The 14,167-nt window shown below is 38.0% G+C and overlaps 2 protein-coding genes across 3 annotated transcripts; both read right to left on the bottom strand.

The window, feature by feature from the left end:
• Positions 1-169: 169 nt before the first annotated feature.
• LOC122820248 (UDP-glucuronosyltransferase 2B31-like) lies at positions 170-3,697 on the bottom strand. Its single transcript, XM_044097500.1, has 2 exons — positions 3,506-3,697; positions 170-2,748 (listed from the first exon to the last, which is right to left on the bottom strand). The coding sequence occupies exons 1-2, from the start codon at positions 3,533-3,535 to the stop codon at positions 1,159-1,161; spliced, it is 1,620 nt and encodes a 539-aa protein (XP_043953435.1). The 5' UTR covers positions 3,536-3,697; the 3' UTR covers positions 170-1,158.
• A 600-nt stretch (positions 3,698-4,297) lies between these two features.
• LOC122820244 (UDP-glucuronosyltransferase 2B31-like) lies at positions 4,298-13,570 on the bottom strand. 2 transcript variants are annotated; one of them, XM_044097489.1, is made up of 2 exons: positions 13,364-13,570; positions 4,298-6,144 (listed from the first exon to the last, which is right to left on the bottom strand). In XM_044097489.1, exons 1-2 carry the CDS (start codon positions 13,523-13,525, stop codon positions 4,555-4,557), a joined length of 1,752 nt encoding a protein of 583 aa, XP_043953424.1. In that variant the 5' UTR covers positions 13,526-13,570; the 3' UTR covers positions 4,298-4,554. The 2 variants fall into 2 exon arrangements, with proteins under 2 accessions (XP_043953424.1, XP_043953422.1); XM_044097487.1 differs by lacking the exon at positions 4,298-6,144 and adding an exon at positions 8,302-11,907 and having other exon boundaries at positions 13,364-13,540.
• Between the last annotated feature and the right edge of the window lie 597 nt (positions 13,571-14,167).

Below are 14,167 nucleotides of genomic sequence, written 5' to 3'. Positions count from 1 at the left end.
GGTTACATTTCCTTTTTTTCACACTATCTCTAAAATACACCAAAAATTTAAGTTTTATTTTACCTAACAAAATGAAGGTGAGTCAACATCCCTTTTTCCTTGACATGTCGTCTTCGTAAGGACAAAATGTTTGATCCAGTCGGGAGTCAGAGAATGACAACAAGACAATAAATAGAGAAACTGCAAAGATGGATTTATTGTGACAGTGGCAAAAAAAATTCTGGTTGCTTTTCAAGATGTAGGTCTTGCATTTAAATCTCTTCCATCAAGATAACATTTTATGTTTCCCATTATGATTGTATACAATTGTGTAGGAGACTCACATTGTACAGTATTTAACTTTCCATTTCTTCTGGACTATACAGAATAAAATCAGTAGAATTGTACAACCATTTTCAGTTGGGAAAACCACAGGCCAACTACGAAGTAAAAACATGCAACAGCAGAACCTTTTTCAGGACGATGTGCAAGGAACACAGATCTCAAGATTACAAGACAATTTTCCTAGGCCTTGCTACTCTTACAAGGTCTTTACAACCTCTTTACACAACTCAAATTACATAAACATTTTTAAACCTGTACTTCTCAGAGCAAAGAAGCAAATTACTAAGTCTCATTGGAGGACAAGAAAGTCCTTCACAATTATACTCTCCAAGTTATCTGGGTGTAAGAATTGCCACTCTCAAATGGGATTAAAGCCAACATCTTTTAGAAGTTGTGTACAGACAATGTCATACAAGTTGTCGTTGAGCGATCAACTACACAGAGAAATAACTTTTGATAAAAGTAACCCCGCTTATTCTAAAAAGTCAAATATCCCTGAAAGTGTGATGTTTTTCCAGTGGCTTTTTCCTATCATCTTTTCTTGACAGGCCTCCTTCATAAACATTAATACTGCCATCTTCTAATGTTAGTATTAATGTTGTATTTTACTGAGAAACAGGTCTGTTGCAAAATCCCTTTTTTTCTAAATTCAATATGTCCAGAAATAATATTTTAATGTAGGTCAGAAGATAGTTAACAATTGTATGGTATTTACATGGAATATTAGTTAGAAATGTTGATATATTGCACAGCTTGTTGTTTTTAGTTCAGCTACAGGGAGGGCACTGTAGCAAAGCTGTATATTTATTAAAACAGAAGAAATTTTTTAAGAAATTACTCTGGTTTGATCTTCTTGCTGGACCTCTTACAGCAGAGTAACCTACAGACAAACATGAAACCCCAGATGGAGGTTCCAGATACGGCCAATACAAAGACTGCTACATCCAGACAGAAGTAGGAATACCAAGGCAGACCGAAACCTGCGGACTGCAGGTGGGCGGCTCCTTTGTTCCTGATGACGTACTCTATCCAGAAGATGGCTGTGTCCATTGGAGACATTGGTCGGTCACGGTGGAGCTGAGAGAGATGTTGGATGTTTTCACGGTAAGATGGATTCTCCAAGATGTCCTTCAGAGCTTCCAGGAAATTGTCTTTGTTCAGTGATCGGACCTCCACCACCCTAGCTGCTCCGCGAACTTTCAGTCGGAGTAAGTTGTCAAATTGATCAAATAGGAGGGGCAAACCCAGAACAGGAACACCATGGTAGATGGCCTCATACATGCCATTGGTTCCTCCATGGGCTATGAAGCCTTTAGTCTTAGGATGTCCCAGGAGATCATTCTGGGGAAGCCATTTCACCAGCTTGGTGTTTTTTCCTAAAGATGAAGGTTTGTCACCGTCAAATCGCCAAATCACTTTCTGAGGGAGCTCAGCAAAAGCAGCAGCAATGGCTTCTGTGATCTCAGGGGGCAGAGCTGACACAATTGTCCCTACAGACATGACCACCACCCCATGTTCCCCAGAGCTCTGCATGAATGTCTCCAACTCATCAGGCAGAGGTTGGGCCTCCTTGCACTGGAAGCCCCCTATGTACACCATGTTGGGCATGGTGGGTCGAGGGAACTCAAAGACAAAATCTGCCCTGAAAAGCCAAATATCAGCTGAGAGCTCCAAAGACACCAAATCAGTTCCAGGAGGGAAGTATTTCTGGAAGAGATCTGTGTAGGCTGGGTTAATGACAACATACAACTCATAAAGGCTGTAGAGATAATGCAACATATTCTTTGTCCTCTCTAGAAAATCCATCTGATTATGAAGTTCACTTCCTGATACAGGGACATAGGAGACAGGAGATGGAGCTATGGATTGATGACTGTCTCCATTATTAATCCAGCGGACATTACAAACTATTGGCAGCTTGAGGTAACCACCAAGAATAACCCCCATAGGAAATGCAGGGTCTATCAACATGAGGTCAAACTTGGTATCCTTGAGTGTCTTCATTAGTGTTTCATCCTCAAAAATATCATTAGTCATTATCGCTGAGATCTTATGAATGTCTTTTAACAGCATTGTCATCAATTTGTGTTGACAAAATGAGCGTATAAAAGTAGGATGGCCCCGGCAGTCCATGACATCGTGCATCATTTTCACGTAAAAGTTCCTGTCCATCTCATCGAAGATTGATGGAACATGAATTGAGGTGTAAATGGAAGGGTTATTGGTGATGTACCAGCTTTTGGCAGAGTGCAAAACGGTGATTTCGTGACCCCTGGAGTGAAGCTGTTCCAGGATAACCTTCATGTTGATCCAGTGGCTGCCATCAACAGGCAACACCAGGATCTTACTGCCTTTACAGTAAGAGGATCTGAGCACCAGACAGCAGAGGACTGCCAGGAATACAGAGGCTGCCTTGGACATTTTCTGCAAAGGAAAAACAAAAAGGTTTTTTTTATGTCATGGAAATGAATTTTGGAAGAGGGTATGACTTATCAAGTTTATTTATATCAGATTGTAAAGGTAAGTGTGACGCTCAGGAGGAGTCTGACTGATGTCACAATCAGACAGTGGGGAAGCAGAAAGATTTTCCCATCAGACAGACAGTTTGTGAAATGACCCACAAAAATCCTTCACTGGATCAGTATGACCCCGCCAGTTCCCTCACAGGGTAAAACGCTTACAGGGTCCAATGACACGGTCTTTTAAGTCTCCCAGAGGGTTAAAAAACCAACAGTTTAATCTAAGTGTCTGAAGAGTTTACTAAACTTTTCATGTTTTAAATTTTAGTAATTTCCAGGAGAAATTTTCCTCTTCTGGTAAAATGTAGTTTGGATCAATGAAGGCTAGATATTTGGCAAGCTTCCTCTGTTTTTTCTGACAAGTTTAGCAATGGTTTTTATATTCAATTACATTCGATCTCGTCAGAACAAAGAATATCACTCCAAAAATTAGGGATCGCATTTTCATTTGCAAACTGCAATATGGATTTTTATGTTGCTTTTAGAGTAACGATCTCTGTTGTATTCCAAATATGATGAAGTACTGAATACGTATTAACACAGATGTAAAAAAAATGACAGAAGACAAATGTATTTAATCCACTCAGATCAACTTAAAAAGCAGTTAGAAAGTGAACAAAATGGAGTTGTGTTTTTTCTAATATAAAACTGAAAAATCAAACCTGAATTTTGATGAATCCTATTCCAGACATTTGCCTTGAGCTGTCTGTCGTCAGAAAGCGGGATTGTATTTTATACTGACCTCATGTCTCAATCAGCAAGCCTGAGCATGTGGGACAAAGTCCAATAAATGTACAAAAGGTAAGTTACAAAACATTTGTGCTTGTGCTGAAAGGCTGTTGGTTTTAATCATGTAGCATATCTGTATGGGTTTAGTCAAGAGTTTGGATGTGGGTAGTGCCATAGGATGTTTTTTTTTTCATATTAACTCTTACATACCCAACAAATATCATTTTTATTTTGTCTAACATAATTTAGGTGATCCAATATCCCTTTTTCCTCGACATGTCATTTTTTTAAGCTAAAAAAACAAGAACTCATTATTTCTGTGTGACGACATACTGTGAGTTCCTCACTAAATCTGTTTTGACTGACTGCCATGTTCATTACAAAGTGCGTACCGCTGTGCCATGGGACTGCCATGGACACAAATAAAGCTGAAAAGTTATGCTTAAATGCTGCCTTGTCACCTTATTGTATGTAAGTACTGTCATTTCTCATATGTCCATTCTAAACTGTTGCACACATTCATGGCTATATATTGGCAACCAGTCAAGAGGAGCTCGGCTGATGTCACAATCAGCAGCGCTGAAAGGTTAAGTAATGTGGATGAAAGAACTGTCAAGCTCAAAAAAGTATTAAAGTCAACAACTTTAATCAGTTGTGGACAGAAAATGTTCAGCAATACATGTTTTGTAATCATTAGAATTTAAAGATTCAAATTCGACAAAAAAAATAGGAAGTAAACTTTTATTTATATTTCCTTCAGAAACAATTTTTTGTTGCAAAAAGCACTTCAGTTTTTTCAATTCAATACATGCAGAAATAACATTTAAATGCAGTTTAGATAAGTTTTATCGTCTTAATGCAACATTGAATATGAGGCAGAAATGTTAGTATATTGCACAGTTGATTGTTTTTGGTTCAGCTACAGGCAGAACCCTGTAGCAAAATTGTATATTTATTAAATAGAAGACATTTTTTTGATTAATTACTCTGGTTTGATCTTCTTGCTGGACCTCTTACAGCAGACTAACCTACAGACAAACATGAAACCCCAAATGGAAGTTCCAGTTATGGCTAAAAGAAAGACTGCTACATCCAGACAGAAGTAAGAATACCAAGGCAGACCGAAACCTGCGGACTGCAGGTGGGCGGCTCCTTTGTTCCTGATGACGTACTCTATCCAGAATATGGCTGTGTCCATTGGAGACATTGGTCGGTCACAGTGTAGCTGAGAGAGATGTTGGATGTTTTCACGATAAGATGGATTCTCCAAGATGTCCTTCAGAGCCTCCAGGAAATTGTCTTTGGTCAGTGATCGGAGCTCCACCACCCTAGCTGCACCGCGAACTTTGAGTCGGAGTAGATTGTCAAATTGATCATATAGGAGGGGCAAACCGAGAACAGGAACACCATGGTAGATGGCCTCGTACAAGCCATTGTTTCCTCCATGGGCTACAAAAACTTTAGTCTTAGGATGTCCCAGGAGATCATTCTGGGGAAACCATTTCACCAGCTTGGTGTTTCTTCCCAAAGATGAAGGTTTGTCACCATCAAAATGCCAAATCACTTTCTGAGGGAGCTCAGCAAAAGCAGTAGCAATGGCTTCTGTGATCTCAGGGGGCAGAGCTGACACAATTGTCCCTACAGACATGACCACCACCCCATGTTCTCCAGAGCTCTGCATGAATGCCTCCAACTCATCAGGGAGAGGTTGAGCCTCCTTGCACTGGAAACCCCCTATGTACACCATGTTGGGCATTGTGGGTCGAGGGAAGTCAAACACAAAATCTCCTCTACAAAGCCAGATATCTGCTCGGTGCACCAAAGAAACTAAATCAGTCCCAGGAGGGAAGTATTTCTGAAAGAGATCTGTGTAGGTTGGGTTAATAACAATGTACAACTCATAAAGACTATAGAGATAATGCAACATATTCTTTGTCCTCTCTAGAAAATCCATCTGATCATGAAGTTCACTTCCTGATACAGGGACATAGGAGACAGGAGATGGAGCTATGGATTGATGACTCTCTGCATTATTGATCCAACGGACATTAAAGACCATTGGCAGCTTGAGGTAACAACCAAGAATAACCCCCATAGGAAATGCAGGGTCTGTCAACATGAGGTCAAACTTGGTATCCTTGAGCTTCTTTAGTAAGACTTTATCCTGTAAAACTTTACTTGCCAAGTTCACCAAACTCTTATGGCTGTGTTTTAACATCAATGTAATCAAACTGTGTTGACAAAATGAGCGTATAAAAGAAGGATGTCCACGACAATCCATGACATCCTGCATCATTGTCACGTAAAAGTTTGGGTCCAGGTCATCCAAGAGTGATGGAATGTGAACTGAATTGTAAATGGAGGAGTTATTGGGGATGTACCAGCTTTTATCAGAGTGCAAAACAGTGATTTTGTGACCCCTGGAGTGAAGCTGATCCAGGATAACCTTCATGTTGATCCAGTGGCTCCAATCATGAGGCAGCACCAGGATCTTACTGCCTTTACAGTTAGAGGATGTGAACGTCAGACAGCAGAGGACTGCCAGGAATACAGAGACCGCCTTGGACATTTTCTGTAAAGAACAAAACAAAGATTTTTTAAGCCATGCAGGTGAACTTAAAATACAGAGTGTTCTCTTTCAGGAAACATTAAATGCATTGACAATTCTCTTAAGAGAGGAATGTAAGAAAAGTAATTTAATCCTCCCGTGGTCTTTGCATGCTCTGGAGGATATAAGGAAGAGAGGGCTTGTCCCGTCAGCCTGTCAGTTCCCACAACAACACAAAAAACGCTGGTGAAAGGACATGCCCTGTCTGTGTGACCCTGCCGGAACACGCACAGGGTATATAACTTGTCAGTTCTAATGGACCCCGTTTCTTAAAACCACCGGAGGGTTCAAAAGCAAAGAGTTTCATCTAAGTCTCTATAGAGTACTCTAAACATTTCAGATTTTACAATCTAGAAGAAATTTTCTTCCGTCTTCTAGAAGAATGTACTCTTGATCAATGAGCCTAAAGTTAAGACATTTGACAAACTTTCTCCCCTTTTCAGTAAATGGTACAATAGATTTTATGCTCAAACAATTGCATTTGGTCTCATCAGACCAAAGGATATATCTCCTATAATTAATGTTCCCATTCCCATTTGGAACCTGTAATGTAGTTTTTTATGTTGCTTTTAAAGTAATGGCCTCTTCCACTCTGAGTGAGCTTTCAGCCAATGGCAATACAAACAAGACACAGAAAAGGATGCTGTCTTATCAAACTTTTCATAAGAAGGTATTTTGCTTTTGTTCCGGGTTGTTATGTTAGGATCCTTTCTGAACAGAATGACGACTAAAAATTCTCACATTGTTTATACTTGAATATAATTTTTTGACCAGTAAGATGTATAATTTTACAGTGTCTAGAATTGGTAACCAAATGATGAACCAGATTTGTGGAGGACCGTCTTCCTGGCAGATATTTAAATTTAGTTAAGATCACACAAAATATTTTTAAAGGTGTTGCCTTAAAATGTCTTGGTCTTATCGGGACTTTGTAAGTCTTATAAAGGCTTGATGTAACTTTATAGACTTGAAGACTTTATATCACCCAGTCAGGTGATGTCTGGGAGCCCAATCATCACCTGGGTTCCCAAAATTATATAAAGCCATAGCAGTCTTACTTTATGCCAACTTCTCAAATAAAAAACTAAGAAGAAGGAAAAAATGCCCCTGTTATTCAAAAATTTTCAGATAGAAATCATTCCAGTAATTTTATTCGATCTAAAACAAGAAAAGGTAAGTATGAATTAATGTCTGGCAGTGAGACAAAAAATCCAAAACGTTTGGATGAATTAAAATAACTGAACAAATTTTCTTTCATCAACCTTATTGATATCTTTGACTTTTCCTTTTATAGTTGTTTATCTCTACATAAAATCCAAAGGTATTTAGAGTTTAGAAGCAAATATTTTCCAGTTTTCTTGGAAAACAAAACAAAAAATACTGTATCTGTTTTCAGGACTCCATATAAAACATGAGAATTACTGATAGATGTTTCACTCCTCTGTGTTGATAAGCTTCTGATGTGCTTGTTTGTCTTCAGCTTGTGTATCTGGTGTACTCCAAATGAAACATTGATTGTACATTAACAACCATGTACAAAAAAAGAGTAGTCAGAATCCAAACATATTTAATCCACTCAGTTTAAAATAAAAAGTGAAAACAATGAATACGAAGTTATGTTTTCTCAGGTAAACTGAAAAATCTAATCTGAATCTTGATGAATTCAATTCCAGATGTTTGCCTTGAGCTGCCTGTCGTCAGGAAGCAGGATTGTATTTGACACTCACCTCATGTTTCAACCAGCAAGTCTGAGCTTCTGGGAAAAAGTTCAATATGTGTACAAAAGGTAAGCTACAAAGATTTTATTGCTTGTGCTGACATGGTGTTTGTTTTAATTACAGAGTGTACCTGTATGCATTTGCTGACATTTTCATTGCTCTCTGTTCTCATATGTCCATTTTAAATTGGTGCACACATTTATGACTATGTATTTGCTGCCAAGAGGCAGGAAAGGAGGCTTGATCTCCACAGAGGAGTAACAAAATCACTGAATACAGAAGGGACAGTATTTCGTACTGTAATTTGAATTTATTTATGTTCCTGTGATAGATAAGGCCTTCAGAATGCCTCCTGAAGAATCAAGTAATATGGGGGAAAGAATTGTCACGGTCAAAAAAAGTATTAAATTCAACATCTTTAATTAGTTGTGGACAGAAAATCTTTCACAATACATTTTTTGTAATCATTTAGAATTTAAAATTTCAGATTTGACCAGTAAGGATACGGAGAAAACACTTATGTTTATTTCAGCAACAGATCAGCTGCAAAAGCTCTTTAGCTTTCTCAATTCATATGTCCAGAATTAACATTTTAATGCAGTTTAGATAAGTTTTATGGTCTTAATGCAACATTGAATATGAGGCAGAAAGGTTGATATATTCACTTGTTGTTTTTGGTTAAGCTACAGGCAGAGTCCTGTAGCAAAATTGTATATTTATAAAAACTGAAGTAATTAGATTAATTACTCTGGTTTGATCTTCTTGCTGAAGCTCTTACAGCAAACTAACCTACAGACAAACATGAAACCCCAAATGGAGGTTCCAGGTATGGTCAATACAAAGACTATTACATCCAGCAATGGCTTCTGTGATCCATCAGGCAGAGCTGACACCAGTGTTCCCAGTGACATGACCACCACCCCGTGTTCCCCAGAGCTCTGCATGAATTCCTCGAACTCATCAGGCAGAGGTTGGGCCTCCTTGCATGGAAGCCCCCTATGTAAACCATATTAGGCATGGTGGTGTCGACGGAACCCAAAGACAAAATGAAATGCCAAAATATTTATGGTAATGTGTTATACCATTTGAATATTTGAAGAAACCAAAAAAATAAAACAATCAAAAATTAATGTGACATTATGAAATTAGTCTGTACAACCTTTACACTGTTAGCAATTTTCTTTAATTATTCCAATAATTCACAAAATCCGTAAGACATAATTATAAATTAGGGTTCTGTAACCTAATTAATTGAGTAAAAATGGAGTAGACATTTTTCCAATGTAGGTTTTATATACCAAAGATTACCACAAAATAAGATAACAATCAACACATATTACACTTAAGCTGAGAGAAAAGTTAATAGATGTTTTAAGGTAAAAGTTTATGAAATGGCTCACCAGATTTGAAAGTTGTGCTTGAGCTGTTAGTCGTCAAGGACCTAGTGTACTATTTACTGGCATTCATCCCAGCTTTTACACACAGATGCTCCAAGCTTGTAAGACAAAGTCCATTGTATAAATTAAGGTATCACAAAGGTTTGTGTGACATACCATAAACCTTTCTAAGGTAATCTTGTTACTTTATATGACTGATATTTTTTTTATTTTTTTGGAACAAATATTTTGCTTGACAACATTATTTTATGATTTTAAGTTAAGTTTCAATAAATTTGATTATAGGTTGCTACCTCTCCCTGTTTCTAGAGGAACAGCGGAGCATGAGGCAGAAAAAAGCAAGTTGTCTCCTTTGAACACTATGTGCTATTCTGTGTCTTCTGTTCTGACGTCCAGATAAAATAAGTAAATAGAAAGTACAGGATGTGGAGGGCATTTGCAAAGCACCCAACTCAAGAGCAGCATTGATTTTCCTTGACACTGATTGGTTGTAACCCCAAAAGTGAAGACAAGAAAAACCATGGATGTTAGCTTCCAAAGACAACCGAAGTGCTTAAAACACATCAAATCGTTTTTTGGCAATAAGTTTAGGATTTTTGGTCTCTAGAAAGAAACCCATTTCAAAATCCTCCTGATTGTTAAGTCACATTGTGCTGTTACCTAGCAACCCCAGCTGAATCCAGTCCAACACCTAGCAACCCAAGTGGAACTGGAGCATGTAATACCCATATAAAAAGTAATACCCAGATATTTACCTGCACATATGTATATATGGGTGAGTAATTGCTTGTGCTTTACTTTCTCAATACATGTTCAGCTAAATTATTTCTATCTTGAGACTTTGTCTGTGTCCAAAAATGAGACTAAATTACATTTTAATTGTAGTTTAAGAGTCTTAACATTTAAAAACAAGTTTGTGTTTGAGGCAGAAATGTTTTCATAAAACATGATATAGTTAAACTACATGTATTTCTGCTATAAAGTTGTTACTTCTTTGGTGAATTACTCTACTTTCCTCAGAGTTATTCTGCTTTTCTCTTCTTACTAGACTTCCTGCAGCAGAGTGCTTTACAGGCCAAGACAGAGCCATAAATGATGCCTCCAGTTATGGCTAAAAGAAAAACAGTTACATCCAGACAGAAGTAGGAATACCAAGGCAGACCAAAACCTGCTGACTGCAGGTAGGCGGCTCCTTTGTTCCTGATGACGTACTCTATCCAGAAGATGGCTGTGTCCATTGGAGACATTGGTCGGTCACGGTGGAGCTGAGAGAGACGTTGGCTGTTTTCACGGTAAGATGGATTCTCCAAGATGTCCTTTAGAGCCTCCAGGAAATTGTCTTTGGTCAGTGATCGGACCTCCACCACCCTAGCTGCTCCGCGAACTTTCAGTCGGAGTAAGTTGTCAAATTGATCAAATAGGAGGGGCAAACCGAGAACAGGAACACCATGATGGATGGCCTCATACATGCCATTGGTTCCTCCATGGGCTACAAAAACTTTAGTCTTAGGATGTCCCAGGAGATCATTCTGGGGAAGCCACTTCACCAGCTTGGTGTTTTTGCCCAAAGATGAAGGTTTGTCACCGTCAAATCGCCAAATCACTTTCTGAGGGAGCTCAGCAAAAGCAGCAGCAATGTCTTCTGTGATCCCATGAGGCAGAGCTGACACCAATGTTCCCAGTGACATGACCACCACACCATGTTCTCCAGAGCTCTGCATGAATGCCTCCAACTCATCAGGCAGAGTTTGGGCCTCCTTGCACTGGAAGCCCCCTATGTAAACCATATTGGGCATGGTGGGTCGAGGGAACTCAAAGACAAAATCTGCCCTGAAAAGCCAGATATCAGCTGAGAGCTCCAAAGACAACAAGTCAGCCCCAGGAGGGAAGTGTTTCTGGAAGAGATCTGAGTAGGCTGGGTTAATGATGAAGTACTGTTCATAAACACTGTAGAGATAATGCAACATATTCTTTATCCTCTCCTGAAAATCCATTTGATCATGAAGTTCACTTCCAGATGCAGGGACATAGGAGACAGGAGATGGAGCGATACTTAGATGACCTTCCCCTGTATTAATCCAGCGGACATTATAGACCATTGGCAGCTTGAGGTAACTACCAAGTATCACGCCTAAAGGAAGTGCTGGGTCTGTCAATACTATGTCAAATTTAGTATCCTGTAACCTCTTCACTAGCACAACGTCCTCCAAAATTTTACTGGCTGACTTTGCCAGAATCGTATGACCATCTGCTAAGGCAGATGTGAGCAAGTACTGTTGATAAAATGTGCGTATAAAATTGGGATAGCTTCGTCGATACATGACATCCTGGATCATTGTAATGTAAAAGTCTCTGTCTGCCTCATCCTCCAACATTGGAACGTTAATGGAGGTATAAATGGAGGAGTTACTGTTGATGTACCAACTCTTGGCAGAGCGTAGAACTGTAATTTCATGGCCTCTGGAGTGAAGCTCTTCAAGGATTATTTTCATGTTGACCCAGTGGCTGCCATCAACAGGCACCACCAGTATCTTGCTGCCTCCACAGTAAGTGGATGGAAGTAACAGGATGCAGAGAAGTGCCAGGAATACAGAGGCAGTGGTAGACATTTTCTGAGGTGAAAAAAGGCACAAAATTAAATAATTGTTAGCTATCTTTACAGGTCAAATAGTAGCACATTTTATCTATAGCTCCATTATATTTTAATGACATGTAAAGGTGGACACAATTCCACTAATATGCTATAGCAGAGCTAATTAATTGTTTAGCTTATAGCATATTTTCTAACTTTAAACATGTTTAGTGCACTTGCTCCAATTAATATTTTCCAGATAAATTATAAAATGCTAATTCACTTGAATAAAGTGATGTTGTTCTATGTTGAAGTTTGACTGTTAAGAATTCAAGTTGTTAGATGCTTATATTCATGCTCTTATTTTGAAGTTTGTTTACACAGCAGTTCTGTTTCCTCTCCTCGTTGTCTTTTTGCAGACACTTTTAGTAAGTGACAAGTAAACAAGAAATTAGCAAATGAGGTAGAAAATGCTTAAATGAACAAACCAAGGCTGTTAGTTAAACAAATTAATTTAAAAATTCACTTATATAAATTATTTTGACAAGATTTTGTGTTATATATTTTTCTCTACTTGTATGAAAGATCAGAACTATCAAATTACAAGTATTTTATAGAGAGCCCCATAAAGGAGGGAAGTTGCAGACAGCTAAAACTGGAAAAACAGCTGTAAACTGAGTAACCAAACTTATCTGTTTATCTCATTTACTTTCACTTGGAACAAGGCTAGGTCACCTGCCTTGAGTCATATAGGTGCACTGTTATTACTCTGTATCTCAAATGGATAAGCATGAAGAAAGTTAAAATCTGTCATTAATTCTCAGCAGTAAAACATTTAGATCAGTTTTTGTTTGAAGACAGTTGGTGTATTCAGAAAAGTTTGAATAGAGCAATTAAAAGCAGATTTAGGTGCACCATGGCATAATTTTGGAGCATGAGTAGATGTGGACCTAGTTACCATGACAACAGAAGGAAACCCAAAGGCTTGAAAAAAGTGATCACTTTGTGATTTAAATTTAAAAGTTTTAGCTTTGTCCTAATTTATTTAATTAATTTTCAAAATTGTTGTCTGGTGGGCTGCAAAAAAATCAAGGTCCACAAATGGCCCCCAAACCTCATGTTGAACAACGTTGATCTATATAATGTATTTTTACTGAATTTAGTTAATACAATAAATTAACTTTTCAAAATTATCCTAATTTATTAACTAAGACAAACACACGTGCCTATAATGCACTTCCTTTTCATGGGTCATAAGCAGTGACATAAACCAGTATGTATGTGTATTTTTTAAAAATATTCTGGTTCCTTCTTACATTTGTGTAATTGTTACATTTTTAAAATTGATTATAAAGAAACACAGCACACAATATACACACCAGTGAATATGGAAAAATAGTACATTTTAAAGCATAATTGATCCATAATTGATCAGTACTCAGTTTGGTATCAGTGCTGTTTGTTTATACATATAAAGGGTTTGTTAATTAACTCACCTGACTGTTGTTGCACCCGATTCCCAGAGTATAATTTGTGCTGCCAGTCCTCAGTGAGCCAGGATAATATTTGATACTTATTTGCAGACAGCTGAGCTTTTGAACAAAGATGACCTCAGTTTGTGATGCAAAGTCCAGTTTGTAGATTAAAGGTGAAGTCATCTGAGTTCATGGCACATTTAACATCAAATTTTACTCATGAACATGGTAGTTCAATGGATTTATTCACTAATTTCCCTTTGAGATTTGATAAAGGAGTATTTCTTTGAGTTAGTAGGTGTGTGTTTTATTGTTTCATGTTATTTCCCTAGTCGTCCTGTTCAGTATGTTAGGCTGAATCCATTTGCACACAACTCAGATTTTACACACCTTGAATGAAACAAAGTCCAGTCTTTGGGTTAAAGGTAAGACACAAACACTTATGAAAATTGCATTGGTTAGCAAAATGATGTACATGAACGTAGCGCAAAAAGTACAGTAGGCAAGTTTATTTGTTTAGCACATTTAAGCAACAAGACAGTTCAAAGTGCTCTACAGGATGAAAACAAAAACCATATATTGCAATGGGATAATAAAGGTAAATTAAGAAAAATTGGACTATAGACTAAAATTTATTATTTTTCAGTAAACATTAATCAAAGGCAACTCAGAAAATGTAACTTACACCCCCTTTCCCAGGTTCTGGGACACTGTTAGCGATAGAGATGTTCTGAAAAGGAAGAGGGGCCCTAAATCAAATTTTGCCCCCAGACCTTATATAACCTTTGGCCGGCCCTGCTGCAAGGTTATGTTTCTGTATTTTTC

This window comes from Gambusia affinis, linkage group LG18 (assembly GCF_019740435.1).
Source record: "Gambusia affinis linkage group LG18, SWU_Gaff_1.0, whole genome shotgun sequence".
Classification (NCBI taxonomy): domain Eukaryota; kingdom Metazoa; phylum Chordata; class Actinopteri; order Cyprinodontiformes; family Poeciliidae; genus Gambusia; species Gambusia affinis.
This window is presented reverse-complemented; position numbering and strand designations above follow the sequence as displayed.